This window comes from Choristoneura fumiferana, chromosome 7 (genome assembly GCF_025370935.1).
Source record: "Choristoneura fumiferana chromosome 7, NRCan_CFum_1, whole genome shotgun sequence".
Classification (NCBI taxonomy): domain Eukaryota; kingdom Metazoa; phylum Arthropoda; class Insecta; order Lepidoptera; family Tortricidae; genus Choristoneura; species Choristoneura fumiferana.
In genome coordinates this window covers 10,258,185-10,285,987 of record NC_133478.1, presented here as the reverse complement: position 1 = coordinate 10,285,987, position 27,803 = coordinate 10,258,185, and the positions used below count along the sequence as shown (strand labels likewise).

The 27,803-nt window shown below is 37.2% G+C and overlaps 1 protein-coding gene across 3 annotated transcripts in view; it reads left to right on the top strand.

The window, feature by feature from the left end:
* Positions 1-27,803, top strand: part of LOC141429691 (semaphorin-2A-like) — a 526,100-nt gene that overhangs the window by 478,865 nt on the left and 19,432 nt on the right. For all 3 annotated transcript variants that reach the window (XM_074090134.1, XM_074090132.1, XM_074090133.1), the window contains 7 exons: positions 606-693; positions 3,266-3,317; positions 4,485-4,547; positions 8,921-9,028; positions 18,908-19,178; positions 23,174-23,404; positions 26,308-26,566. In XM_074090134.1, coding sequence (XP_073946235.1) covers positions 606-693; positions 3,266-3,317; positions 4,485-4,547; positions 8,921-9,028; positions 18,908-19,178; positions 23,174-23,404; positions 26,308-26,566 — 1,072 coding nt within the window. The remainder of the gene's footprint in view (positions 1-605; positions 694-3,265; positions 3,318-4,484; positions 4,548-8,920; positions 9,029-18,907; positions 19,179-23,173; positions 23,405-26,307; positions 26,567-27,803) is intronic.

Here is a 27,803-nt window from a genome sequence, read left to right as displayed (position 1 = left end):
CGGACGGACAGACAGACAGACAGACATGGGCCAAACTATAAGGGTTTCTTTTTTGCCATTTTGGCTCCGGAACCCTAAAAAGGCTGACTGCCAGTAACACACTATATGTACTCGTATAGGTAAAGACTTTTTTCAACTATTTTGGCCAGGTCTGTTTATTTTTCTCTCAAAAACCTCCTTGCTGATTAAGTTTTAATAGCAAATTTTTACTAATGACACTTGACTGTCAATTGTTACTTTTCAATCCACTTTTCTCAATAAAAGTTTTTATATGAAAACAAAGGCATATTAAACTTAATTTAAATTTAATTCGTTTGGTTAAAGTTCAGCATACATATCGATCAAGTTTTTCTATACGTACCTACAAATTATTAAATGTGCTAAATTTTATTTCAATGAAAGTATTTTTTTTAATGAAACAAACAAAATTCTTTATTTATTAATGGCTAATTTCTTATTTCAATTAAAGGTATAATTAACAAAGGCATATTAAACTTAAATTAAATTTAGTTCGTGTTGTAAAAGTTTCGCATACATATATGAGAAGTTATTCACTATACGAGTACCTACAAATTTATTAAATGTGCATTTCTGTTTGTCCACAGACCATGTCCGAGAATTTACGTGCGGTACTCTCTACTACAGGACATTCTTCATGGACTCAAAGAGGGATACCCTCTACGTTGGCGCTATGTAAGTATTTACTAACTCAGATAAAAAAATATAAAAAAAAATTTGAACCGACTACAAAAAACCATAAAAATAATTTTCTACCAGTCTGAAGTCAGTGCCGTTGTTTGTAGTCGGTTCAATTTTTTATAACAAAAATTTTATTTCACTCAACTGTTTGTCACCTTTTACGAAAGATTGCTTTTTCCGATGCAGAGACGTTCATTATTGAAGAGTCCTGGTGCTTCACCACCCGTTCCATTTCACCATAATGCATTACGACGAGCATAAATTGCACTGAAATTCAACCCTTGAAGTACTTGTTATTTATTGAATATTAGCTCCGTTGGTCAAATGTGGTCTTCATCATCAGTTCCACGTCACCAAATGATCATTTTCAAGAGCAAATGCACGGGTTCCTACTTAATACATCCAAATTACCATAAGTGTTTATACAATATTTGAAGAGTTCCCTCGATTTCCTTCGGATCCAATCATCAGATCTTTATTTGGTGCTAACGGGAATATACTTACAAATAAAAAAACTTAAACAGTTCGTTAAAGCGAACTATGATGGGATGGGATAGCCATCTGAGAACATACACAATCCGAATAAAAATCAATTTAATACATGATTATTTGTACGCTGATTTTCAACGTTTCTTCAGTTAATCATGGTTAATTTGATTGTTATGTTTTCGAACTGAGATATTAATATTTATTTAACAATACCAGTTTTTAACGATTCGCTGTTAATTACATTAAACATATTTTCTACAGGGTGTGGACCATGATTGCCTTCAATGCGTGATTACATTTTACCGGCTGGCCGAAATTTACCGTATGAAGAATGATTAGATTTGTAGGAACTGTCGGAGAAAATAAAAACGTATTATTATTTTAGTGATTACTTTTATCATTTACAAGAAAAATAATCATATAAAAATCAGAACACTTTTTCTTACACGAACAAATTTAAACTTGTTAGCTATTGTTACGTGATTGTCCAGGTTAATGAGACCTCTGACATTTATAAATACCTCATTCAGCTGCCTATTACAAACAAGCGGCACTGAAATTGGGAAGGTCTGATTACATTGGTAATTCAATAACAACAGTTGATGTAGGTCAATCGTGTGTGTCACGAAGGCAATAAAGGCACCGCTTTTCTACTGTAAAACGATCTTCTTTAAACGTTTCATTATAGTTTGTAACAACCCCTGCAGGGCCCTTGCGGCTTAATTTAAGTCATAACTGCCGTTTAAATTTTTAAAAAGGTTACCGTGTTAAAGTTTCAAGTTTCACCGTGCTTTCTCATACACATAGGGTTAACTTTCTTAATTATGTTTACTTACTCTGTTCGTAAAAGTACCTTCAGAAGTGGTTTAAAAAACTATTTACTAGAGTACCCGAATTTAAATCGTAAAATTAGTAATGAGCGCGATAGTCTAAAACGTTGTATTTACTAGAGTATTTTTGAGACGAATTAGTGATTCAATTTAGTCGAATCGTAACATGATTAGTTTCAAGTTTTAGATAAAAAAAATTGCAAGACACAATCAACTAGTTTCTGTTTAAAATTATATTTTCAATACAAACTTTTTTACTGACTGTATTTGCAATGTCATCAAACTTAAATATGTGTACCTACGAAATGTCAAGTCAATCCGACCACTACTACAAGTGAATCAAAATGAACTTGCAAGATTTGACCTAAACAAAAAACAACGACTACTTTTGACTCACAAGCTGAGGATTAGCCTATACCTCTTTGACTCATGGACTCTCAAGCTGAGGATTATTAAGGAATCCGGCTCCTATACCTCTTTTTTTCGCGCATTTATACCTACCTACAAATGTATAAAACAAAAGTAGCTTAGTTTCGTGAGTAGAATCGAACCTTGAATTTAAAGCCCCTTGCGTCAGAGACACCCTGTATACAAAATTGCATTTGAAATTAACCATGAGCTTTTCGGAAATAGATAACATCGTGAGCAAACCTGTCAATCAATGGCGCGTATGTAGTTCCCTGCACTGGGCCCGCTCGGAAACTACAACCCTTTCTTTGTAAGTGGAGGCTTGTGCTGTGCCAAGTACTGGCACGTAATATAGGCCGAAGATAATGATAGTGATGATAAAATTATACAACGTAGATTTCAGTGTACGAAGCAAACGGGGATAATACCTAGTTTGCGTTTAATAAAACATACCAATTTTACCCGTGTGGTGTCTGGTTAGAATTACACCTCTCCATTTCTTCCGTGGACGTCGTAAGAGGCGACTGAGGATATAGGTTAAGGTATACTGTAGGCGACAGGCTAGCAACCTGTCACTATTGTACCGTTTTTGTCAAACTTAAAACCTAAACAGGTTTTTACACGCGTGATGTTTGTGTGTGTGTGTGTACCAATTTTAACGAAATGCTCGGGATCGTAGCGACTAGCTACGCCGCCTACGCCGTAGCGGTTCGTAGGCAATTAACAATAATGCTTTGATTATTTGGAAACGTAATAGTCCTAACTAATTGTTTTATTACTACAATTGCTTTTAATAAGGTTTAATAATTGCCACTATTAATAATTGTGTGTTCTTCCAGGGACCGCTTATACCGGCTCAACATGAACAACATCAGTGCGACCCATTGCGAAGTAAGTATCGTTTGTATTTTATAGTTTCATATACACCGTCTTTTTTAGGGTTCCGTAGCCAAAATGGCAAAAATGGAACCTTTGTAGTATGGCCATGTCTGTCTGTCTGTTCGTTCGTCGGCGGCGTAAATTAGAGACTATTACTACTATTACAAAGCAGTAATTTTGCAATACCAATTATGCCGACAGTGTGGTAAAATAAAATTAAAAAAAAAAAACATTTATTTAAAAACAATTATTTTAGTACCTCTCATAGACGTAAATTGTGGGTGTTTTTTTTTTCATCTAACCTTATTTTTGGGGTATCGTTGAATAGATAATTTAAAATCATTGCGGGATTGTGATTGGAAAATGTAAATAAGTAATCAGGCTATAACTTTACGATAGTTTTGGTAAATATCTAACTGCGGTAAGAGTCCATAGATCAAGTAACACAGAGGCCATTGATGTCCTCAGTTTTTATTTGAAAAAATAGTAAGTATTCACCATTTGATTACCAGTTTTTTTACAGTAAAAGTTTAAGGTACCATTTCAAAACACAATAAATGTGGACTATTTTGATACATAATCATACTTTTTTATTGCAAAAGAAAATTATCAAATTGAAATAGATAACCCGATTATATCATAAAGAATAAGAGATACCACTAGTTTCTTAGAGAAATTAACTTCATTTGACGTGTTTAATATTCCCTTAAAGTTAACGTAAATCAAAAATATTACATTTATTTAAATTAAGTAACCGCTGACTACGAACAAATAATAACAACACTTAAAAGTCAAACTGTTATGTCAGTAAGATTACATAATATTAAACCATCGCTATGGAAATGCAAATGGAAATAGCTCTAACTTCACTATTACTAAACTATTAGGTAGGTACGCCGATGAGAAGTCTAACTTTCAGAATATTTGGTAAAAAATAGGTCTGAATTAACTTAGCCTGAACACCTAATAGACTTGTCAAAAGTTTATTTTTGAAACGATATTTTTCAAAAAATGTGTGCTTGATAAAATTACTTATTTTCATAACTTTGATTAATTACTTGTCAGATTTAACTTTTTGAGCCCCTTAATGTTCTTTTACCGAAGTGGTCAATATGATTAAGAATATTATAAAACACTTTTAAGTTATTAATTTGATAAATGGATGTATTTTGTTCACAGAGAGATTCAATAAACCTGGAACCTAGCAACGTGGCCCAATGCGTCTCTAAAGGGAAGTCAGAGGTAAATATATCACTATTTAGTTATACTAAAACTAACTAGCATACATATTACAATGTAATCATAAGTCGGGTGCGGCGGCGAGCACTATTTCCATCAGGGGTTAATCCCGTTTTTAACAGTGAGCGGCGCGAGCATATTTCACGGCGGGAAGCTTAGAGGCGCGCTGCCCTGCTATATTAAGGCCGTTAATTTTGATTTACAATCGTGGCGTAAAAGCAATATTTGTTTTATTTCCCGGCGGTTAAACCGCGTCTGGAACTGGAGGATCGGGCGATTATTGCGAGTTGCTTCGCTACACGATCGACTAATTCGATAATGCCCACTGTGCGAGCGATTCCAATGGTTGAGTGCGCAGCTGTATTTTCGTGAGCTCGTTCTATTTTTTTCCCGCGTTTTTTCGGATAATCGCGTTAGGTATTCGATTGTTTGTGACATTTTTGTTTCGAGTTACAAAGCTTTTATACGATAGGAGACGTCTAAGAACGATATTCTCGTTGCTAGTTATATATTTAATGCGTTCAATACACACCTTTCCCACATTAAATAACAGAGGGCTCGCCCTGTCAAGCGACATGACTATTTAAACACCGCGGTACTCTATAACACGATACGAAGATAGAGGTATGGAGTTGTACATTTGTTTGCCCTGGTTACCTCCCTCCTCGCAGTTATATCTAATAAGAAAGTCATAAAGCTCGCAACCAGAAATGGAATGTCTCATGCGAAATGTACATAAAGTCTCAAAGTAAGCAGTAAAACCCCTGTACGGCTCTAAATGATGCCCTCGCAGAAAGCAAAAAGTGCCACAAGCAAATTCACAAGTTTTCTGCGACAACTGAATGCCTGTGTTATAGAAACATACACCCGCCCAAATAAAAGGTCAAACTTTTACAATAGGCCGGGAAGAAAAGCTATAGACCACATGCTACCCATTCCAACTCTTCTTATGGCAAAAAAAGTAAATTTGTTTTATTAGTATCAAAAAGGGCCATAAAAAAGAAATATCCCCGAGTCTATCACCTCGATCGTGGAACGAACGGCCACTCGTGAAGGCTATAATCAAAGTTTCTCGGTGTCGGCGAGTTTTCCTTTCTCTAAACACGATGTTGTAACACGGAAAAGGCTGGAAAAATGCCGTCGGCGAAATTCCGTGAGGCTGCCGGTCGCCGCTCGCCTTGTTGTTTTAACTTCACTCTTCTTTGTGACGCTTTTAAGGAAAATTCACTAGCTAGGTAAATCAGAGAACTTTGTGATTTTGGTATAAAGTATTCATGCCGCGGAATCTCGGCACACTACGTTTTTTACGACGCAAACAGCCGCAATTCTTTTATGTTACGCACATTCCCGCCATTGACGCCGTCCCGCCGCCGTTATATGCAAATGTATTCGCTTGTCTTTGTCAGTTACACTCACTACGTGTCATAACAAGCGGTTCTTGATCCTGAATAAAGGATTCAATTAATTTTACTAATTAGTTCTCGTTACAGTTCAGAAACAAAGGCAAGTTATTATATTTATTTACGTGCACTTGACTTAACTGAAACACAATCTAAATGGCAATAGCTCGAAACACTTAGTGATTGTAACTAAAAAACTGCAGTACATTGAAGTTATTATCGACACAACCATATATTGGAAATGCAAATCAACGTTTGGTAAAATCCCAACAAAAGCCATTATGGAGAAATAATTCCTTTTCGGATTGCGCCACTCGATTTTTCCTAAGTAAAAATCTTATGGCGGAAAAAAGGCGAGAAAAGCAGGCCGTAAATCTACTTACGTACGAAGTGGCGAATAATTAACGAAATGGACCAATCGAAGGCATTAGTTCGGAGTGAAGTTATGCGAGCGCTCCCGGCTAAGTGCCGTTAAAAGAAACTTAGACGTGGGCCTAATTGTTCTCCTGCTTAATTCTGATTGTTTCCGAGCGCAAAACAGTTCTGTTCACGTCAGTACAACGACTCGACGTTCCAAGTATATTAATCCGATAATTACTTGAGAACAATCTTTCTGAACTTGCTCCACCAACTGTACCGTACAAAGGAAAGTGTGGCGCAAACTTTTTACGTGGAAACGAAGCTCTATTACGAATGTTGGTTAATCCGTAAGTTTTGTCAACGAAACGTATTTTCTCAGCTGTTGAAGAAATTAAATATCCATTAACTAGTTTAGAAATGAATCCACTTATACGAATGAAAGTGTTTTGAAATATTAATTGATTTATATACGACATAATAAATAAATAGAGGATTAAAATAACGCAGATTCAATTCATTATCAATTATGTTTGAGGCTATAATAGAAGATCAAATTGGCTAAAGGATATTTCCACAAAGGATCAAATTTATCAACAGCACACGATGCGACACAAAAATCCAATATTTCATCAATAAACGGACTTCAAAAGGAGTTAAAATGGGTTTTATAGCTGTTTGTATCCACATAGTTCTTGTCAGAATATCAGAGAGCGCTATGCTCGCGTCGTGACGTGAGGAAAATTAGTTTCAATCCGAGGACCGACCGCCGACCGCACCAATCTAGCCTTTAATAAACACGCTGCGTTTCACTTGGAACTTCAAAAAACCGGCCAAGTGCGAGTCGGACTCGCGCACCGATAGTTCCGTATAAATATTTTTATTATATGATGTAACTGAAAATTTACGGTTTTCGCAATTTTTCCTTTATCTTAGTACCCTGTAGGTTTTGATTCCCTTGCAAGTTTTGAAAATTTGCGGCATAAACGGCTGTATCTTTTGATTGCGTTGCCTTAAAAGTTTGATTTTTTCACAGCTCCAAGGGACAGTAGACCTGAGAGTATTTGATATAAATTTCAGCTTGATACCTCTACGCATTCCTGAGAAAAAGGGTTTGGACAGACGGACGGACGGACAACAAAGTGATCCTATAAGGGTTCCGTTTTTTCCTTTCGAGGTACGGAACCCTAAAAATGAAATGTGGATATAGAACTCGCTACGTGTGCTAAGCGGTGACAGTATTTTCACGTCCAGGGATTTATAATATTATTTTCATTTTTAAGATTCGAGGATCACTTCGTTATCCATCAAGAGTGTTTTATCAGGAAGATATAGAGATATAAGGTTGAAATTAATATCCGTAAAAAATAAGTTTCTAAGTAGACGCGTTCAAAACATGCAGTTGCAGGTGGTAGGACCTTGTACCCGGATTGCTACCACCATCTTGCTCGCTAATCCTGCCGTGAAGCAGCAGTGCTTGTAACTGTTGTGTTTCGGCGTGGAGAGTAAGACAGCCGGTGAAATTACTGGCACTTGAGGTATCCCATCTTAGGCCTCTAGGTTGGCAACGCATCTGCAATACCCCTGGTGTTGCAGATGTTTATGGGCGGTATTGATCTCTTACCATCAGGAGACCCACTTTCTCGTTTGCCATCCAGTCGAATAAAAGAAAAAGTCTTTTATACTGGACTGCGGGCCAGCACAAAAGGAGAGTTATTGTTTTGATCTGTATATTGTCTGTATACATTACTTTCACCAAATTGAAAAATCAGCTACAGATTCGATGGAAAGACCATAAATGTTCCAACTAATCAGCACCGATGCCCGCATCATCGTTTTTGCATGACACATTATGTTGGAAAATAGTTCAGTGGTGCAGTGTTTATTCACTGTAGCTCGCGAGCAATACATATTTCTGTCGTTCGGAATATTAATGTCCCGTTTAATATTTATGTTGGTCGTGAATTTGCATAATCACGGGCTGCGAACACTCATGCCCACGCACTTTCGCCAATAAACTATTATTCCAATGAATTTTGCCCGAGGTACCAAATATTGCAACGTACATAGGTAAACATATTCTGATGACTTTTTGTAGTGTGCATTTTTCAATATTGAATCAAACTTAATTTGTGTTCACGTGCGGTTGTTTTCACATTCGGTATCAAAAAATGAACGGTATTTTTTTTTGCAACAAAACTGATTTGAGATGCGCGATGAGTGACTGAATTCAATTGTTAACTATTTTTATTTTTTATAATAGCATAAATAATGCCAATCGATTTAAGCTTATAAAGCTTTAAAAACTTGAAATTTTATGAACATTAGACAACGAATATTTGTATACCTACGTACTTAATATTTAAAAAACATATTTATATATCTCAGGTATAAACGTTCAGAATAATCATACAAACGTATCTGCCCCTACTGTTTCTACGAAAATTTCTACATTTGTGTCGCGGTTACTCTTAGTAAAGAACAGCCATGTGTGTGATGTATCGGCAATTTTATGTAGCAATAATTACACGTCAAGTTCTTAGAATCCACCGTTCTCCTGCAGTTTTCTACTTACGAAGTACATATAAAGAAGACTATTAATACTTTATTTGTCAACAGCACTTCGATTGCCGCAACCACGTGCGTGTGATTCAACCAATGGGAGACGGTTCGCGGCTATACGTTTGTGGCACAAACGCACACAGCCCCAAGGACTGGGTCCTATATGTAAGTTGCCTTTATGTAAAATTATAAGTACTGAACAAAAAACCTGCACGACATCGGAAACTAGCCTCTTTGACGTTGAGTGTTTTTGTCAGCAATTAACAAAAATTTTATTTTAAATACAACAGTGGAATACTAAAAATATACGCTTCATGGCTTTGAAATATGACCAAGCAGACTAAGGTGTAGTAATTATATTATCTTACTCTATAATAAACGCGAAAGTTTGTTTGTACTCTTTCACGCAAAAACTACTGAACAGATTTGCATAAAATTTGGCATACAGGTAATACATACCCTGGATTAACACATAAGCTGCTTTTATCCCCAAAAGAATGTATGGTTCCTGTGGGATCAAAAAAAGTTTAAGCTACATATCAATTCTGCGCGAGCGAAGCCGCAGGCAAAGGCTAGTCTTGTATATAAGTAACAACTTTTAAATAGCTATGATTTACGTGTTCTTCTAAAATGTACCTAATCGTCTCCATTTGATTTGTTTGTCGTTGTTAAACCAGAAAAAAAACGGTATAGAGAAGGCTTCTATTGGATAGAAAATAAATATTTTCCAGTTTTAATTTAATAAGTGTAATAGCTGCTGCTCAGCAATACTGTTGCAATACTAGCCATTATCTAAGATGCGGCCGCCCCTTGAACAGATCCCAACATGAGCGTTGGACATCCGCCAGGAACGCAACAGATCTCCAACAGGTCCTTTAAACACATTTGTCCGTAAATATAAGGTTCAACTTTAAGTCCCACGCCTTCTTAGTACCCGCTTTATATAAATACCTAAATGCAGCTAGATGCACCTGAGTCGGCACTCACTCGCTGTGCTTCAAACGAGGAACCGCGACAAATTTCACGGATAGTGATTCCAAACGATGCAATAAGACGCGCGCAGATTTTTCCTTCACGTCAGAAATGAAATTTCTAACCGAACGACTCCGTTAAACCACGTCTCCAATGACTCTACGTGCAAAAGTATTTTCCCCATCAAAAACATTTTAAAAATGGAACTGCCTTCCAAAGCATGTACCTGCATCTGATGAATAGATATTACTTTCGGACTACGTGACCACTTTATATCATCCCTTGATGCTGCGATAAGTCGACTTATTTCCATAAAATTATTTTTAAAAGTCATAAAACGAGCTTTTTACAATAGGTATCGAAAGCAGACCGCAATAAATTTCCGCATGCCCTGTTCACCTCGCACTTTCCCTGCACTTGACTTTCATATAATTTTATGATGTATCGGCGGCCGTTTTGACCCTTCACACATTTTATCGCTTTTAGACCTACAACAGTTTTTATCTCATTGCAAATTTTCGATTTAAAGAACCTTATATCCATAGGGTGAGTTTATAGGACATAAAATGTGTCCATAAACAGGGTTAGCGCATCCTGTTTGACTGGCTTCCTGTTGGCGGCTATTCTCCGAGTGATAAGAACTGTATATTCAAATAGCTGCAACGTGTCCTCGCACTATTTGAGAATCCACCCCTCTTGTACCTAGCTTATTCACAGTAAAAGATTTATAAATTATGTTAAAACTAAATTGACGACACGCCAGACACATTGTAAAGGAGCCTTTTCCACACGAGCATCCCCAACACAATAAAATTAACGCCAATAAAAGTGTGAATCCATGTTTCACTCGAACGCCTATTTGTGGCTATTATTGCATTTCGAAAAGATTCAACACAATTTTCTCGGCGGCCACAATGATATATACCGAGCCACATTTCAGCGATAGAGATAAATCCTATTATAAGTCAAAAATTGAAAATATATTACTCAGTACAGGGGAGCGCTGAATGTGTTCATTTCGATACTTGCGGGGTCTGGCCCTTGTATAGAGCACGCTGTCAAAACAGAGATAGCTGCCGATTTAGACGCGACGACGGAGCCGTTTAAGTAATTCCTACCATGTAATAATTAAATCAACTTCCATGTTTACTGTCTATACTAAACCTACTGTAGTAATATAACTTTCGGATTTTATACGTTAAATTTACGGTCTGTCTCTGTTGCTCCTTTTCATTTATTTCAGTAAAGTTTTAACAGCCCTAAACCCCTCCTAGACAAACCTTTTTGCTGGCCAAATGTCTGTCTAAGCTTTGTAATAAAACGTAGCTTGAACTGTTTGAAATTAAATTAAGTTGTAAAATCCTTTTACCTCTGTCTATTGGTTCGAAATGTTCCTTAACTTTAAATCATCTCCAGAACTACTTCTCAGCCACCAATTGGACGGCATCAACTAAACACGACGCCCTAATCTGTGCTTTGAGTTATGTGTACACTCCCTCACGAGGGTAAGGGCGCGTCAGTTTCAAAAATTGAGTGAAATTACATGTACGCAATCGGTACAAGCCCGACCAGTGGCGTAAACGCGGCGAAACCGCTGCAAAACCGCCCGAGCGACTCATATTTGCTGCAACCACCAATATATCTGTTACAAATGGCTGTTTGCGATTGGACGGTTATTGGAAACAAATGACAGTGCTCTGCCGTTCCTGATATTACCTATTTGTTTTTTATTCCTCGATGTAATATATTTATTGTTAACCATTTATAAAGCCCATGGGTAGAATCAGAAGGTGCACAAAATACCAGTATAAAATATATTTTTACCCGACTGCAAGGAGAGGTATTGTTTCTACTATTAGCATGTATGTAATAATGTGTCATTGCTTGGTAGAAGCTCTCCCCTCGACTTTCCACTTAAATATCAACAAATGTTGACCAATAATAACAATATTATGCTTATTTAGCTAACTCAACTTTCAACTGATGCTACATTATTATGAAATTAAGAAAGAAATATACAGTTATCATTAGTTATCATACATATGTGCACGATTTATTGATCACCCAACGAACTTGATATGCCTATAAGTAAGCGATAAAACTTATGTTATTCTGAACCCTATACTTAAAAGTGTCGGTCATGAAAGGTTAATTCAACGCTTTGATTCCAATTTCCAAATGCCTCAACTAAACCGGGCTGCGGCTGTAACGCTAAAGATCTTACACTTCATCAGGCAGTGTTTTATTATTTTTCCAGTTCATTGATTTCTTGAGAGCGAACCAGTTGGAGGCTTTCAATTTAAATGGAAACAATCAATAAGCGGGGCTTATCGCATTTTTTCCAATAAGATAAATGCGCGAGTTTAAATCCTGTTGTACAAATCGCTGTGTTGCTGGTAAAGGGGGAAAGGAAGTAATGACTGATAGCTACCGTTTCTCCATCGCTCGTTATCTGATCAACATTTTTTAAGAAAAATATTGTGTTTGACGTTTAGCTAAATGATATCAAATCTGTTCAAGATTATTACCCGACTGCCCGTAGGAGGGTTATGTTTTTCGAGCGTACGCATGTATGTGTCAATTTCTTTGGTCCTCGCTGCAGCCTAATCGTCTGGACGGATTTTAATATATGAGGTTGCGTTGGATTCGTCATAACTGTCGGAGTGACATAGGCAATATAATATTTCAATATGGCATCTGCGAAAAAAAACATGGCGGAGGAATAAAAAAAATGTATGGTAGCAGGGTATCAAATGAAAGCTAATGAAAAGCCAATTCTAAATATATATGGGCTATAATACTTTTAATGCTCCATTTTCACAAAAATATCAAAAAATATAAAATAAAACATTAAATTTAAACAATCAAATAAACCCGGCTGCCTTAAAAAATAACAGGAAAAAATAAGTCTAGTGGTCTAGAACTCTGTTAAGTAGCTAATTTAAAGTTCAAAAGCCGGGATCCATTTAATACAAGACCAACTCAAAAATTCTTAGTAATGGGTCCCGACTGTTGAACTTTAAATTAACTACTTAACAGAGTTCTAGACCACTAGACTTATTTTTTTCCTTTTAGTTTTTAAGGCAGTCGGGTTTTTTGATTTTTTTTAAATTTAATATTTGAAATTGTATGTATATAAAATGTATTCATATTTGTTCTCATAATTTTACTCGTATTTGTAAAGTAAAACTATTACAGGCAAAACAAAAGTTTGAGAGAAACAATACAGTGGCGAAAAAGTCTGCTAGAAATAAAACTTTTTGTTATCCTCACTATTTTATAAAACATTTATCAATTCATCTTCATAAAAATTGTATTCGGTCTGCATAGCCGCATAACCATTTTATTTTGTGGGCAGCAGTTTGGAGTTAAAAATAATGGAAATGGAACCTATTCGCTGCTGTGTATTAATGCTTCATTTGGTTTTTAGCTACCAAATGATCAATAAACTCTTAGTTCAAATGAACTAAGAAGAACTAAGCACGAAGTAAATACTTCGAATCCTTCAGACATTTTTAAAATATGTATAAAACGTACCTCAATAACTTAGACATTTTTAATCAAAGTCAAAGTCAAAATATCTTTATTCAATTTAGGCAATAACAAGCACTTATGAATGTTTAAAAAAAATCTACCACTGGTTCGGATAAACCTCTGTTGAGAAGAATCCGGCAAGAAACTCAACGAGGTATATTTTTTTAAACAGATTTACAATATTACTAAATTATACTATGTATACATCACAAGTATTTAACACAACTTTATTTTTAACACAGTAGGTTCGCTATTTGAAGTGATCGCTAATGCGGATCGGAATTATTTCCAAATATCCCTGTCCATGATATAATCATTAACTTTATAATCTTCTTCATATTAGGTTAAATGGTTTGTTTGTGTGTAGGTATAAATATGCTAACAAGGTACAAGATATTGAAATTTTGCGCAGTTCAAATGAGGTGTTTGTAAGCCTTAGTTTAATCATTTATTATGGTATGATACACACTTGTAGGTACTTAAATTAAGTTTAAGTTTTTTTAAGACAGAAACCAATACTTTCAGTTTTAATCAATAAGTTAGGTTCAGGCCGTAACTATTTATTTGTTTTGGTCCAGCAATATTTTCAAACTATAAATTTTAATCACCGATATATTTCAAAAGTACACTCATGCATCCTAACATTGTACGGTTATCTAAAATCCACAGTCGTATTTCACGGGCAATACTGCTAGTCAGAGTCACAGGTGCGATACCTATCCCATTCGGAATTAGGAGCCAATATCGTGTACGGTTTACGATTGTTGCTTTGTTTGTTCCATTATAGTTTTATAAGCCACAGTTTTAATGACAATTGGTGACTTCGTTAATCCTTAACGCCGGGAAAATGTTCTACCAGATAGTACGTACTAAAAACAACAATGTTGTAACGTTACGTATCACGTAAAAAGTTTCCTTTCTCTTGTGAGTAAAGGGACAAAAGTTGTATACTTCTTTCGCTTTCGTAAAGCTTTGCCTATATAAGTAACTCGTCTACTTTTTCAGATCACTAAAAAGCCTCAATAAAACAAAAACCCTGCGTAATACTTCTGGAAGTCGTTTAAATATGTATGTCGGACGGAAGGCAGCCTCAGGTAAACCCGGCCTGCACGAAACTTTGTCCGCGTCATACTCGTATCTGCCAACTAACAAAACTCTGCTTATTTCTATTTTAGAAATGCAGAATGAGTTCAGTGTGTGCAAGTGATACGGGCTGTCAAAACTTGGTGTACCCCAACTTTGTGGGAATTCTGATTATGCAGACTTGCGCCTCTTGGGAACTCGGTACATTTGAGTTGATGCTTAGGTTTGTAAGTAGACTTTAAACTACTACCTACCTAAAACGAGATTTACGGCGACATATCTAAATGTATCTCTTTTTTGCAATATTTAAAAAATCTGCACAATGTCAAGCCTCTTACTCTAGTGATTTAGGTTGTGCGTTGTGTTTTACTAGAATTTACAGTTAAACTTGCCGTATGATTGAGATGTTTGGAAAATATGGCAATGCACACTCCACTTGCTTTGTGTCAAAAAGGCTAGAGGCTTGAAATTAAGAAGACCTATTTCTTGAGGGCCTAGAGGTGCACTAAGGAAGAGAATTAGTTACATTTTAGTTTTGAGGGGGCTCTCTTCCATGTTAATAATTATTAATTATTAGAGACTTCAAAGGGTCTAGCAGGTTAGCAGGTTCTAAGTCAAAAACGGTAGAATCTAAAAATGTAATCTAGATAAAAGTTAGGTACAGAAAAATTCAAACTTTATAATTTCGTAATGTCACCAAAAATTTTAGATTTTTAATCTTGAATGCAGAAACAAGATCCGATGATTCTTTTAACAAAAAAAATTTAGAACACCATGACCTTTAGTTTTATACAATTTTCCAGCATATTATCTCTCATTTAAGTTAAGGTAATTCGACGAAATTATTGATAATATAAAGATTATGCACACATTATTTCTCCAATGTCATCAAAATAAAGCAACAACAATAATTGCATCAAAACTAAGTATATAAATTTCGTTAAATGTATACATATCATAACGCAATATCTGCTCAGTATCTAAGGCAAGCGGCGTCATTATGAATTCAGATCGCTCCCCCGTTATTACTTATTAGCTGATAGTGACATAGTTGTCAAAACTTTGTCGCTCCTAGCTATATACAATTTGAGGTCCCTTCTGTGTTTGAAAGTTCCCATTCTGTACACGCAGTGACAGACAACTCCCTTAATACATTGTAACAATTATCAAAGTTCAATACGACGCCGACTATTTGCAATAGGAACGCGATAGGCTTCGCAAAATTAATCATCAGTCTCGTAATTTCACTTAAACATAGCAACCCTTCCACCGTCCTTAATCATCAAATAATTAATGAAGAAAATTGCTACATTTGAATTTATAATGATAGCAGTGTATCAAGACCACTTTGAGATAAATTTCCCAGTAGAGTTTATTTTAGTAGAAATGACTTGACGTTTGTAAACCGCCAGATAAACTTTGCAGGAAGCACGGTGCTATTTTGTTTTTTTCCTCTTGCAAATAGTGTTTTGAAAAATTGAATGAAAATAAGGGAGATTTAACATGTGATAAAGGTACGAGTTTTAGCGCGTCAGGGTTGCGAGTAGTCGTTAATTTCAGCAGCTTATTCCAATTAAAGAATATTTGACTTCTAGTTTACGTTGGGTATGATTAGGTTGCTAAGCAACCGTTGCTTATGAAAACCTGTGAGTAAATCCATACTAATGTGAAAGTGTGTGTGCGTGTGTTTGTATGTTTGTCCGTCTTTAATGTCGAAACGGAGCTACGGATCGACGTGATTTTTGGCATAGAGATAGTTTATGGGCCAGACACTTTTTTTTTTATTCGACTGGATGGAAAACGAGCAAGTGTGTCTCCTAATGGTAAGAGATCACCACCGCCCATAAACATCTGCAACACCAGGGGTATTGCAGATGCGTTGCCAACCTAGAGGCCTAAGATGGGATACCTCAAGTGCCAGTAATTTCACCGGCTGTCTTACTCTCCACGCCGAAACACAACAGTGCAAGCACTGCTGCTTCACGGCAGGATTAGCGAGCGAGATGGTGGTAGCAATCCGGGCGGACCTTGCACAAGGTCCACCACTACCACTTGCACATCTAATTTAACTTCTAAAGCGCCTCTTTAATTGAGAATGATACCGGTTATCCCTTAATCAGGACGTAATTAGGATTTAAAAAATTCAAACAATATATACAAAAGAACTTCCTTCCTAAACTTTACACAAACATTTACCATTAACAATTCACGGCCGCGGTAACTTCCCATTACCCGCGCTATTCTCGCACTAAAACTGAATAAAATTTCCGTTGCTCGGGCTTGCATATTGCAGTGGCTGTCTCCAAAGTTTCTTTCGCCTGATATACGTGTTCACATTGTATCGGGAAGCCATTGTCGTATTTCATGGACGTATCTGCAGGTGCCAACTACGAGCGTCTCATATCCGCTGTTTTACATTGTAAAACTACAAGTTTTAAATATAGTTTGTACCGGTTTTTTTAATGTGAATTGATTTTATTGTACTACTTAGATAATAAGTGTAACGTTTTTTTAACTTATCTCGAAATGATGTTTAAGCAACTACTTCGTAAAAGTAAAAGAACATTCCTATTCTTTGAAGTTTCAACTTAAAATTAAACTAACGGAAACCAGACAGACAAAGAAGGGAATCGTATAATTTATTAGCTTGCTTGGTTTTTTCTTTCCATTTCCACTTCACAGTGTACCAAGTAATACCGTAAATAAATGTTTATTCTATATAAATATATTCATTGATGGAACCGCAATAAAACCAGTAATAGAAGGTTATTAAAATACGAACTCCCCAACAAAGATGCAAATCCCGCAACCGTCAAGTTTTATTGAATGCTACATCATTGCATCGTCAACGGACGCTTCGTTCCGTCACTGAAAAGCTTTCTAGATGCTAATTTCGTAAATAAACAAAAGCAAAAGGCCTAATGAGGGGCGCTCGCGGGTCCGTCGACAAACTTTCTTATTCTACAAGGGGAGCTCTTCCGACCGATCCATTTGCTTGTTTATCCTGGACTTAGGACGGGGCCCAAGCACAGCGGGAAAATAATACAGCCCTAGTGAGTTTGAAAGTAAACGCCCGCTGTGTTTTACAGTTGGGTTTACAGTTCAACTTGAGTTTAGACTGTTTAGAACGCACGGAACTGAGCTACCTAACTCTGTCAAGCGAACATCTCACTATCTCACAATAGCTCCGACAAAGTATGTACCAAACAAAGTGAATCCGTGCTGAGCTCGAATGCTTTGGTTTCTCACAGTTTTATTAGTTTCGTGTTGTCAAAGCATTTGAAACAACTCTGACAACATAATAGCAACGATCGCGATATCATAGGTGAACAGTGGATATTCGCTCGGGTCACAATATACCAAGCGTATACATCGGTTCATTTCATGAAGCCTTGAAGCTGATGCGAGATGTCCATGTTGTGTATATGTGTGTGTGTGTGTGCTTGAATTTAAAATATATTAATTATTATAAAATATATCAGCATGCTACATTATGCTGAAGGTATATTACGTGCGTAAATAAATATACTTAGTTTGAAGGGCCGCACCGATTTTCCGGCTAGAGTGCAAGACGCAAATAAAGAATGAGGAAAGGCCCTTGCTCCCGCGCGGCGGCCGGCGGCACGTCCTCGCATGCCTAATTTAATCCTCGGCTTATTGAAATAAAAACGACATAGGTTTTCGACAGGTGCCGCGGGGAGCGGGCGGGTCACAGGTGGCCCCGATGGTCGCAGCGTCGTTAAAATTTACATAAAGTCTCAATCCACGACGACGGCCGCCCCTGCCCACCCCCACGTTTATGCTACATTTAGTAATTTTATGATAATTTCGAAAACCGTACCGCCACCCATCGCATTATACTAATAGAGGAATTCTCCGGAGGACGACCGAACGATGCCGGAAAAATACTCGAGCGCCTCAAAATAATAAGTTTCGGTTAATAAATCGCGTTGAACGTGAAGCGGCCGTAAATTTTTGGAAAAATTAATAGCAGATGTGTTGTTGAGTCGCGCGGCGCTGGGGTGGCCAGTTGGCTGTTACTGACTTTGAAACGCATAAATCCACTCGTTACGTTATATTTTTTAGAAGTGTTTTAGATTAATGGCGCATAAAATCGAAGTGTTCACGCGTAAAAATTCGAATATTTTTTCCTGTTTCACTGTCGCTTAGGGAAATTAGGGAGTCGAATAACTTACCTTCGTCGAAATGTGTTTGCCTGACGGGGAGGTTCGCCAGGTAGTGGAGCATTATACCAGACACCAAGAAATTTATTCAATCACGAGCCCTTCAGTTAAGTGGGTTACTAAATAATAACACTTCGGACCTTCCATTTTATCACTTGTTTTATTTGCCGATACAAAAATCAAACGGCGCTCTGAAACTCGACAACAAAGGCAGCGTCTATTAGGACGTGACAGTGAGCGTAATAAAAATAAAGTTGTTTTTTTGTTGCAGTCGAACCTGACACACCTGCCGCGGCGGGAGTACGTGCCGGGCATCGGCATGGGCGTCGCTAAGTGCCCGTACGACCCGGCCGACAACTCCACGGCGCTGTGGGTCGAGCGCGGCAACCCCGGCGACCTGCCCGCGCTATACTCTGGCACCAACGCAGAGTTCACGAAGGCCGACACGGTCATCTTCAGAACCGATCTGCATAATTTGACGACCGGCCGACAAGAGTTCGCCTTCAAGAGGACCCTGAAATATGACTCCAAATGGCTTGACAGTAAGTGCTGCATTAAACGCTACAATTGAGGGCTATTCCAATAACGCGCAAGAAGCAAAATCAAAAGCTGTATAAAATTATAATAACTTTTCACATGGGAATTTATGCGGGTTAGCAACTTTGCGGGTCAAGTAAATTATATATGCCTGCGTCATTATCCTTAATCGTATTGGTTAATAATCGAGTGAGGGCTAATTCGCAGCGCACAAAACAATAATGCGTGACACGGAGTATTCCCAAACGGCAGCCTAATAAAGTACGCATGACGAATTCAACTATTATCCTAAATTGTGGACACAGTGTGATTAGGTGACTAAAACAATACTAACTTAGGACAGTTTGAGGAACAATAGATCTCAAATGGGCATTTGGAAAGGACGACGCGTAGTTTTCATGCATTTTAAGCAGTCTTGGGATCAAACGAGTTAATCTAACTGGTAAGAGCAATGTTCTATTGTCCCTGTTTCTGTTGTTCTCGATGAAACCCTGAAATCACTCCGTTCACACGGATATTGGCACAAACCAAACATTGAAAATTAAACTGTTTCCGCTCTAACGAGCAGTAATGCGCCCCGATCTTTGCCCGTTCGGTAATTTGTGCAACAATAACAGCGGAATAGGAATTACAACCCGACAAATTCGCTTAATTTCTGTTAATAACGGTTTGTTCATTACAATTCGTTCCTTTATTGGTTGCGTTCAGAGATTACATCGTTTTCAATTAACAATGCTTCTGTGCCAAATTTGTAAACATGTCAATTTTCGACATATATTTCGTCATTATCCGCATATTCTAAACCCTCCCAGTAGGTCTAGTTAAGCTTAGTAGATTAGCGTGTCAGATAGATAAGACAGATGCCGTAGTAAATAATAATCTTGCTAAGGTATCTGAAAATTAGCGATTTAGATAGCTACGGAGATAAAAACGAAAGGTTCTAAGAAAGAATCTTCAAATTACACAATCAATCAATCTTTTATTCGCTGTAAACATGGTGCTTGATAAGTGTTAATGTAAGTAGCTGACAAAGCTTCAGATTTACACGACATGTTTAGCCTCGTAAATAAGTTTCGGAAAATTACGAGTATATTCGCTCTGGTGTTATATAGCTCATTTAAAATACGTGTTTGTGTTATAGAGCATTATATTACCATATTTACAGCATTTGTTGTGAAAACGCGCACCTGGCTACAGCTTAATTTAAGAGTATTAAATGCATCTAATTTCGTCGAGCAAATTTGCCTTCAAGAATAATAACTTGTAACCTCACAGTAATATGACCATAATTACCCATTATTGCAACCTGCAGATTGAATTTATCCCCTTAATTTAGTTTGTTTATTATCTTTCCCGAAAGCTTTAATGTTCTAGTTGGAGAATTATTTCACTGGTAATTTGAAACCAACTGTCAGTTGCTGTACCTAATAACGTGGAGAATATTAAACTCATGTTCGTACACTTTTAAACAAAGTAAAGCAAAACAGCAAACACGTACAACTTTGAGTTTTAAACAAACAATAGCTCATATTCGAACATGTTAGGAAATAACAATTATATTGATTGGCCAATGATTGCCTACGCATTCGAATAACAATGCCGAATATTTTAGAACTTAACTGTTTCACCCCGCGTATAATAGACCCTAATGATGTTCAGATAGTGTCCGTGCGTCAATACCAGTAATTTCACAAAATCTAGCCTGTTGAATGTATTAGTCATCATGTCATAGTGTGTATATATATGGGAAATATATCTATAATAAGTTTAGAGATATTCCCCGTCACGAATCCCACGATATATTTGGACCCTTTTTAGGAGTTTAAATTTAAAATCCGTCCACAACGAGAGCTTGCAAATGGGGACGTGATGCCCCTAAATTTTCTAGTTGGCCGAGTTCAGTGGTTTTGCATTAGTGATTGATCGAGTGCTATCCCTTTTTACACTTCCATTAAATTTGATATCTACATTTTAACAATGGACCTCCCACCGGAAAGTTTTATTTTAAAGCTGAAAGAAGCTATTAATATGTATGTTGAACGCTTAAATGTATCACCAAACATCATATAAATAGACGTGTAACCGAGCTATATCGTAACTATTACTTAATTAATATGAAGCCGGATTTATTACCGTAATAATTTTAAAAGATTAGCAGGACGCTCGCTGAATTCTTATTAAACTTTAATATATTATTTACGGCTTCTAAAAGCATATTGTATTAGGTTTAGTGTCTTTGGACAATGGAGAAAACACAGATATCGACTGAGGACGTGTGTTTGTAATCCAGGCCACGTGGCGATTTCATTACAGCACCGACTAATAAGCACTTATTAATGTCGGCCACCGACGCCCCGTATTCTATGACATAATCGACACCCACCGTTTCATCTAATATTTATTGCACATCACACGGAATAACAGCAATTTGATATTACAGCATTAACATGGGAACACCCGAGCAACGCCCGAAGTACATAAAATCTATTTAATTGACTAAATTACAATGAGGGTATTGTTGTAATTTCAAGTAAATTTGAGTAATAATTATGGTATTAATTTGGAACTAAATGATAATGGAATTTATTGTCACTAACAATTTTGGTAATCTACGCGCTATTAGTTTCAACAATTATGCAATTTACACCGACTGTTACGTTATATTGAATACGTTCGGAACTTTCCTTTTACTTTTTAAAAAGTTAACGAAGAGGTAAATCGACTACATTTCATTTTTGCGATGACTCATTTTAATGTCCTCATCTTGAAGGCTAAACGCTTACATCTCGTGTTTTCCCTAATGGGTATTAGGTACCTATAATTGGGTAGATTCCCAAGTTAAAAAAAAAGATTCTATTTATTCCGGGAGTGGGGACCCGTGACGTCACTCCTTCGTAGAAAGTGTACGTAGTGTGATGGCACACGGAACTTTAACCGGCTACGACTAGATGCCCATATTTTTTGGTTTAATTGAGAAGAGAAAAAATACGTGTCCGATATTTTTAGGTACAAGCTTTTATTTAGCTTGCCCTGTTTGTTTCCAAAACCCAAAATGATGATTTGAACCAAAATTTCTAAGAGCAAAACCTACATCTGGAGCATAACGTTGAACGGAGGCGAAACGTGGACATTAACTCGCGAGACAGAGAGAGATTAAGTGCATTTGAAATGTGGTGTTGGAGGCGGATGGAAGCTATAAGCTGGACGGAAAGAAAAACAAACGAAGAGGTGTTAAATTTGGTAGGCGAGAAAAGACTACTGTTGAGGAAAATTCAGAATAGAAGAAGGATTATGCTGGGGCACCTGATACGATATGATAGGTACATAAGAACAATCATTGAAGGGAAAATTGTGGGCAGGAGAGGCAGGGGAAGACCGAGACGTGCGTTTATGGATCAAGCCAAAGAGCAGGTCAATGTAAAGTGATCAGGAGCTCAAAGCATTGGCAGAGAGGCGTACAGAATGGCGATTACTCCACCGACAAGAGCCAGGCTCTTACATATAATATGGTCGTGTCGTGGTGGTGGCCCTGTTTGTTTATTTATTTGGTTCAAATCTTGGAAGCTAAATTTGACCCACTTTCAGTGGTCGGATTGACTTGAAATTTGGCATACTTATGTAAATCTGGTGACAATACAATAATTTGGTAGTGGCACTCTGGTGGTCCAGCCAGGGTCGTCTGAGGAGGGAACTCCTCAATGGTTAATGGCATCGATTTGAAATTTGGTACGGAAATGTAGTTTAGATGACAATGCAAGTACAATCAACAATTACAGTCACCAAAAAAAGCTTGTAATAAAAAAAATACAAATATTGGAACATAGAACCTCCTCCTTTTTTGAAGTCGGTTAAAACATGAAATTTTTAACATAAGTTTATTATAAATCTAACTCATAGACTAATTTATATATTTTTAGGAATCTAGCCTACTCTATGAACCCAAACGACCTGCTCTTAACGTACTCTTTCTCACTTTCTAACCAATGTTCCTTACTTCCAGAACCAAACTTCGTTGGCTCCTTCGACGTCGGTGAATACGTCCTCTTCTTCTTCCGCGAAACAGCCGTCGAATACATCAACTGCGGCAAAGCGGTCTACTCCAGAGTGGCGCGAGTGTGCAAGCGGGACACCGGCGGCAAAAATATCCTCAGCCAGAACTGGGCCACGTACCTCAAGGCCCGACTGAATTGCAGCATACCAGGAGAGTTCCCTTTCTATTTCAATGAAATACGTAAGTAATTTTAGAAGTCTTTAACGATGCATGTTACTGCAAGTGTATGCTTGTCTGCCGTACTTATGCCGTGACACCCTTAACATTGATTTTTTTTATGGGCAAGAGTTCTTATTTTAATGTTGTACACTCCATGAGTATCGGTCTGACAGTAACATCAGCAGTCCGAGTAATTCAAAGTAACAACACTGTTTTCAAGCTATTCAAAAACATCTCATATCAAAGTTCTATCATGTTTCCTTAATATAATATATCTATATAATAGATTTATACTTTTTTCTAACTTAAATGTAATATGTTCATTATTAATACTTATTTTTAATTGTTATATTTAAATTTTGTTTATATTGATATCTTTTCTAACTTAAATCTATCATGTGCACGATTTCTAACACAACTGCGGGTATGTAAACATACGTAATCCCTAATAATAGCGAAGGAATCTCGACTAAACATTCAGGGACTCAAAAGTGAGCGATTCTCTTAGTCTAGCCGATTCGCGCTCGCCGGTCTTCTCAGACCGTGTTCATCCAATATTAACGGCGGATGGCGGGATGCGCTACGGTTTTTCACGCGCCCTCGCTACATTCCCTGCATAACTCATGAGAATGTAATAGGAACACTCAAGTGCTCAGTATTTGCTATAGGTGTGTTATTTACATGTCCGTTCAAGCGCCATTAGCGACGTTTACGCGAGCGTCGCGTAATCGCTCTTTTCGGAATAGGGCTGTTTGTGTTGTGCAGCCGGGCGCCTCTCTGAATCATGGCTGCTCCTTAAGGCTGTAGAGTCTTTATTCCGTGTCTATATTGCACATAGTGTGCTATGCACGGACTTTCTATCTTTATCTACAAACATAGTGAATAATCCTTTTCCATCGTATTTTCTCGGAAACGTTCGTATTTTTCATGCTACTTCATGACCAGCCTAAGTACCCTTCAAGACGTCGTAGGGGAAGGTCGCGTCGAGAAATTAATAATCGATATAGAGTTGTTAACACCTACGTTAAGATTTTCATTCGATTTTTGTTTACATTACATGTACAGATGAGCAAGTTGCAGAAAGTTTCCAGAAAGTTGGGAAAGTTCTCGGAAATTTCTGGAAATTTTAACAAGAAATATAGAAAATTTAAATTTAAGAAACGGAAAGTGTTTCCGAAATTTTCCTATATGAAAAATTCCGCAATTTTGGAAAGTTCCCGTTTTGGAAGTCCCACTTGCTCGTTTGCCAACCAGACGAATAAAAAATAAATAAAAAAAAGTATGTAATTATGCCAACGAAAAATCGTGAACGACTAAAAAGTAGTTTTAGGGTACTTGTGATGCTGAATTAACAATATGACAATGTGTGTTGTCAAATCATCGTTCACAATGAGTAGTTTTTCACTAAGCGTTATCCATGTTATCGATTGTAAACTTCAATAAGTAACGTAACGTGTTAAAGCAAAACTTTAAAGTCGGCTCTCAGAAATCAAAATGTTTCTGAGACGGATTTCAGTTTGAAATTCCAGTCAAATATTTGATAATTAATCACTGTTGTCTGTTATAATTCTAGACACAGTTTAATTTGTCCAGACAACTTTAGTGACATCGAAGTGTAAAGTTCAGGCCCCACAATTATAGCAATTTGATAGTCGAGGCCAACTTGCTCGCCCTACTGAACTATGAATAGATTATGGATCGCTGCCTTTTGTTCTACACGGACTAGGTTTTCAATTATGTTATTATTACTTCACGTTTAACAAGATTTATTAGTCAATAAATTAACGAAAATTTTGGGAATTAAATCGATGGTGGAATCGTTTTGGTTTCGTTGATGTTTTGATCAACATACAAGATTTTATATAACTTACTAGCTGTTGCCCGCGACTCCATCCGCGCAGAAGAATAAAAAATAATTTACGTTCCATTCTCAAACCTACCGAATACACACAAAAAAATTCATAAAAATCGGTCAAGCCGTTTCATAGGAGTTTGGTTACAAGCATTGTGACACGAGAATTTTATAAATTACAATTAAAAATTTAGTGCGTGCAGTGCCAGGTAAATCTAAATGTGGAATAATTGCGGAATGTGGTATCCCGCAATCGGCTCTATCAAGGCTGAACTGAAATACTTAATGAAACATTTAAATCGCGTTTGTTACTCGTTTTATGCGTTACTCTATATTAACAATACGCTTTGGAATTTACTGATGCAGGCACTTTCACCGCCTAAAATAAATAAATTTTACCTAGCACAATTTACACCGATTTCTACGTAGTACGTTACGGCCAAGGAATAAAACTCTAACCGATTTCTTATATGTACAGTCAAGTGCAAAGATATCAACACAGCAAAAGTAACAAAAATATCAAGTACTGCCTTTTTGCAACGTAACGTTTGGCAACCTGTTTCATTTCGCAACTTTTAATTTCGCAAACTCTAAAACTATAAATATTTCAGGATTTATTTCAGAGCCATCGTGTAGAACCATTTAGGTTAGTTGGTTAGTTTTATAAAAATTCTGAAATATTCACTGTTTCAGAAATATTAAACGGTTGAAAAATTAATAGTTACAAAATGAAACAGGCTGCCAAACGTAATAACGTTAGTAAACATTAGTAAACCCAAAAATATGTATACACTACTTTATGCACTTAGCGTTAAGGACGTGTATGCATATTTTTGTAACTTTGGCCGTTTTGATATCTCTGCACTTGACTGTACGTCTTTGATCTCTAGACTCTTTTAACTCAGGCAGGATATAGTTTCCAATAAACTGGGTAAAAATGATGGCCTAATAATACGCGCATGATTTATCCAAAAATAAACTTCTAACCTCTCTCATCAAAATACCAACCACTAGTCCAACCAGTCAAATAAACAATCCAAAACAAAACCTCACAATAGCTTTCCTTTGCCAGAGAGCATCTACAAAGTACCAGGCGACGACAGCCGCTTCTACGGCGTGTTCACGACAGCATCGACTGGTCTCATGGGCTCTGCCATCTGCACTTTCACGATAGGCGATATCCAGAAGGCCTTCGAGGGCAAGTTCAAGGAGCAGGCGACGTCCAGCTCGGCCTGGCTGCCTGTGATCAGCAGCCGCGTGCCCGAGCCGAGACCTGGCACATGCGTCAATGATACAGCATCCTTGCCGGATACAGTGCTCAACTTTATCAGGTACATATGAGTATTTCAAATATCTTGATGCGTTTTTCGTTAAGTACTTACAGACACCAGCACCGATATCTTATGCAACAAAGCGTGCATAAGTATCTGATACGAAGTTATTTCTAGGGCCGGTAGAATGTGTCAGATATTTTTACATGCTCCGCTATAGCAGATATGAATGCTGGTGACTGTACTAAAAAATAATTTTAACTAGCTGTTGCCCGCGGCTTCGCCCCTGTTGTACTTTTTCTGTATTTTCTTCCATAAAAACCTTCTCCTGATAGTATCAAACACAACAAAAAAAGAATTAACGAAATCGGACCAGTCGTTCCCGAGTTTTGCGCTTAGCAACACATTTTACGATTCATTTTTATTTATATAGATAGATATAGATATTCATGCGTGTCGCTTTAAGAACTTCATAAATTTCAACTCTGTTCTCAAAGAATAGTAAGCTTGTATATACGCACACTTGGAATGTTTAGTTGCCAGAGGGCAAAGTTTACAACGACCATTAATTAATTTGCGAAAATGTCATTCGCCGGCGAGCGGAAAAAACAATGACTATGAGCACAATTATTGTAACCGAGAACGTTGGACGTAAACAAAGTTGAAAATCGTCACTTAAAAACGTGGAACACGAGCGCGCCGGTCTCCAGCGAACCCAGAATTCCGTGCTCATTGAAATCTACAGACACTTTTATCTGGCGACACGTCCTGTTAATTATCCGACGCTCTCACCCAGAGAGCGTTCAATTATTTTTTTTCCCCACTTTTTCGCGATCCTCATGTGGAAACGTCGAGATTTTAACACTCCACCTGAACCAGTCTGCTGAAAAATAATTTATAAAATTTTTATTCATGCGAGTGAGAGTTTTAATTAAACGAATGAGTATTTTTGTTGTTAACGACGAAGTAAAGGCTTTTATCTGATGACGTTTGCGTCGTGCGACGTACCCGTTGTCTGATGTAGGCGGCCGGCTCGTCGGTGACGTGATTATATATCGAGGAACCAGCAGCGTTTCCGTTGACTCTCATCTATACCGTCATTCTGTTCGACCTTTGATTTCTGCATTGTAGTTAGAACAATTATTTCGTCATAGCCTGAAGCACACGTGGTTTTGATTCTATGCAAATATTATATCCTTTCTGGTGACTTTGGCGATTCTAAGTCTTGTGATATTTAATATCACAAATATTATTAGGACTGCAGCACCTTATCGTGTAGGGTTTTCGGGTCTTTAAT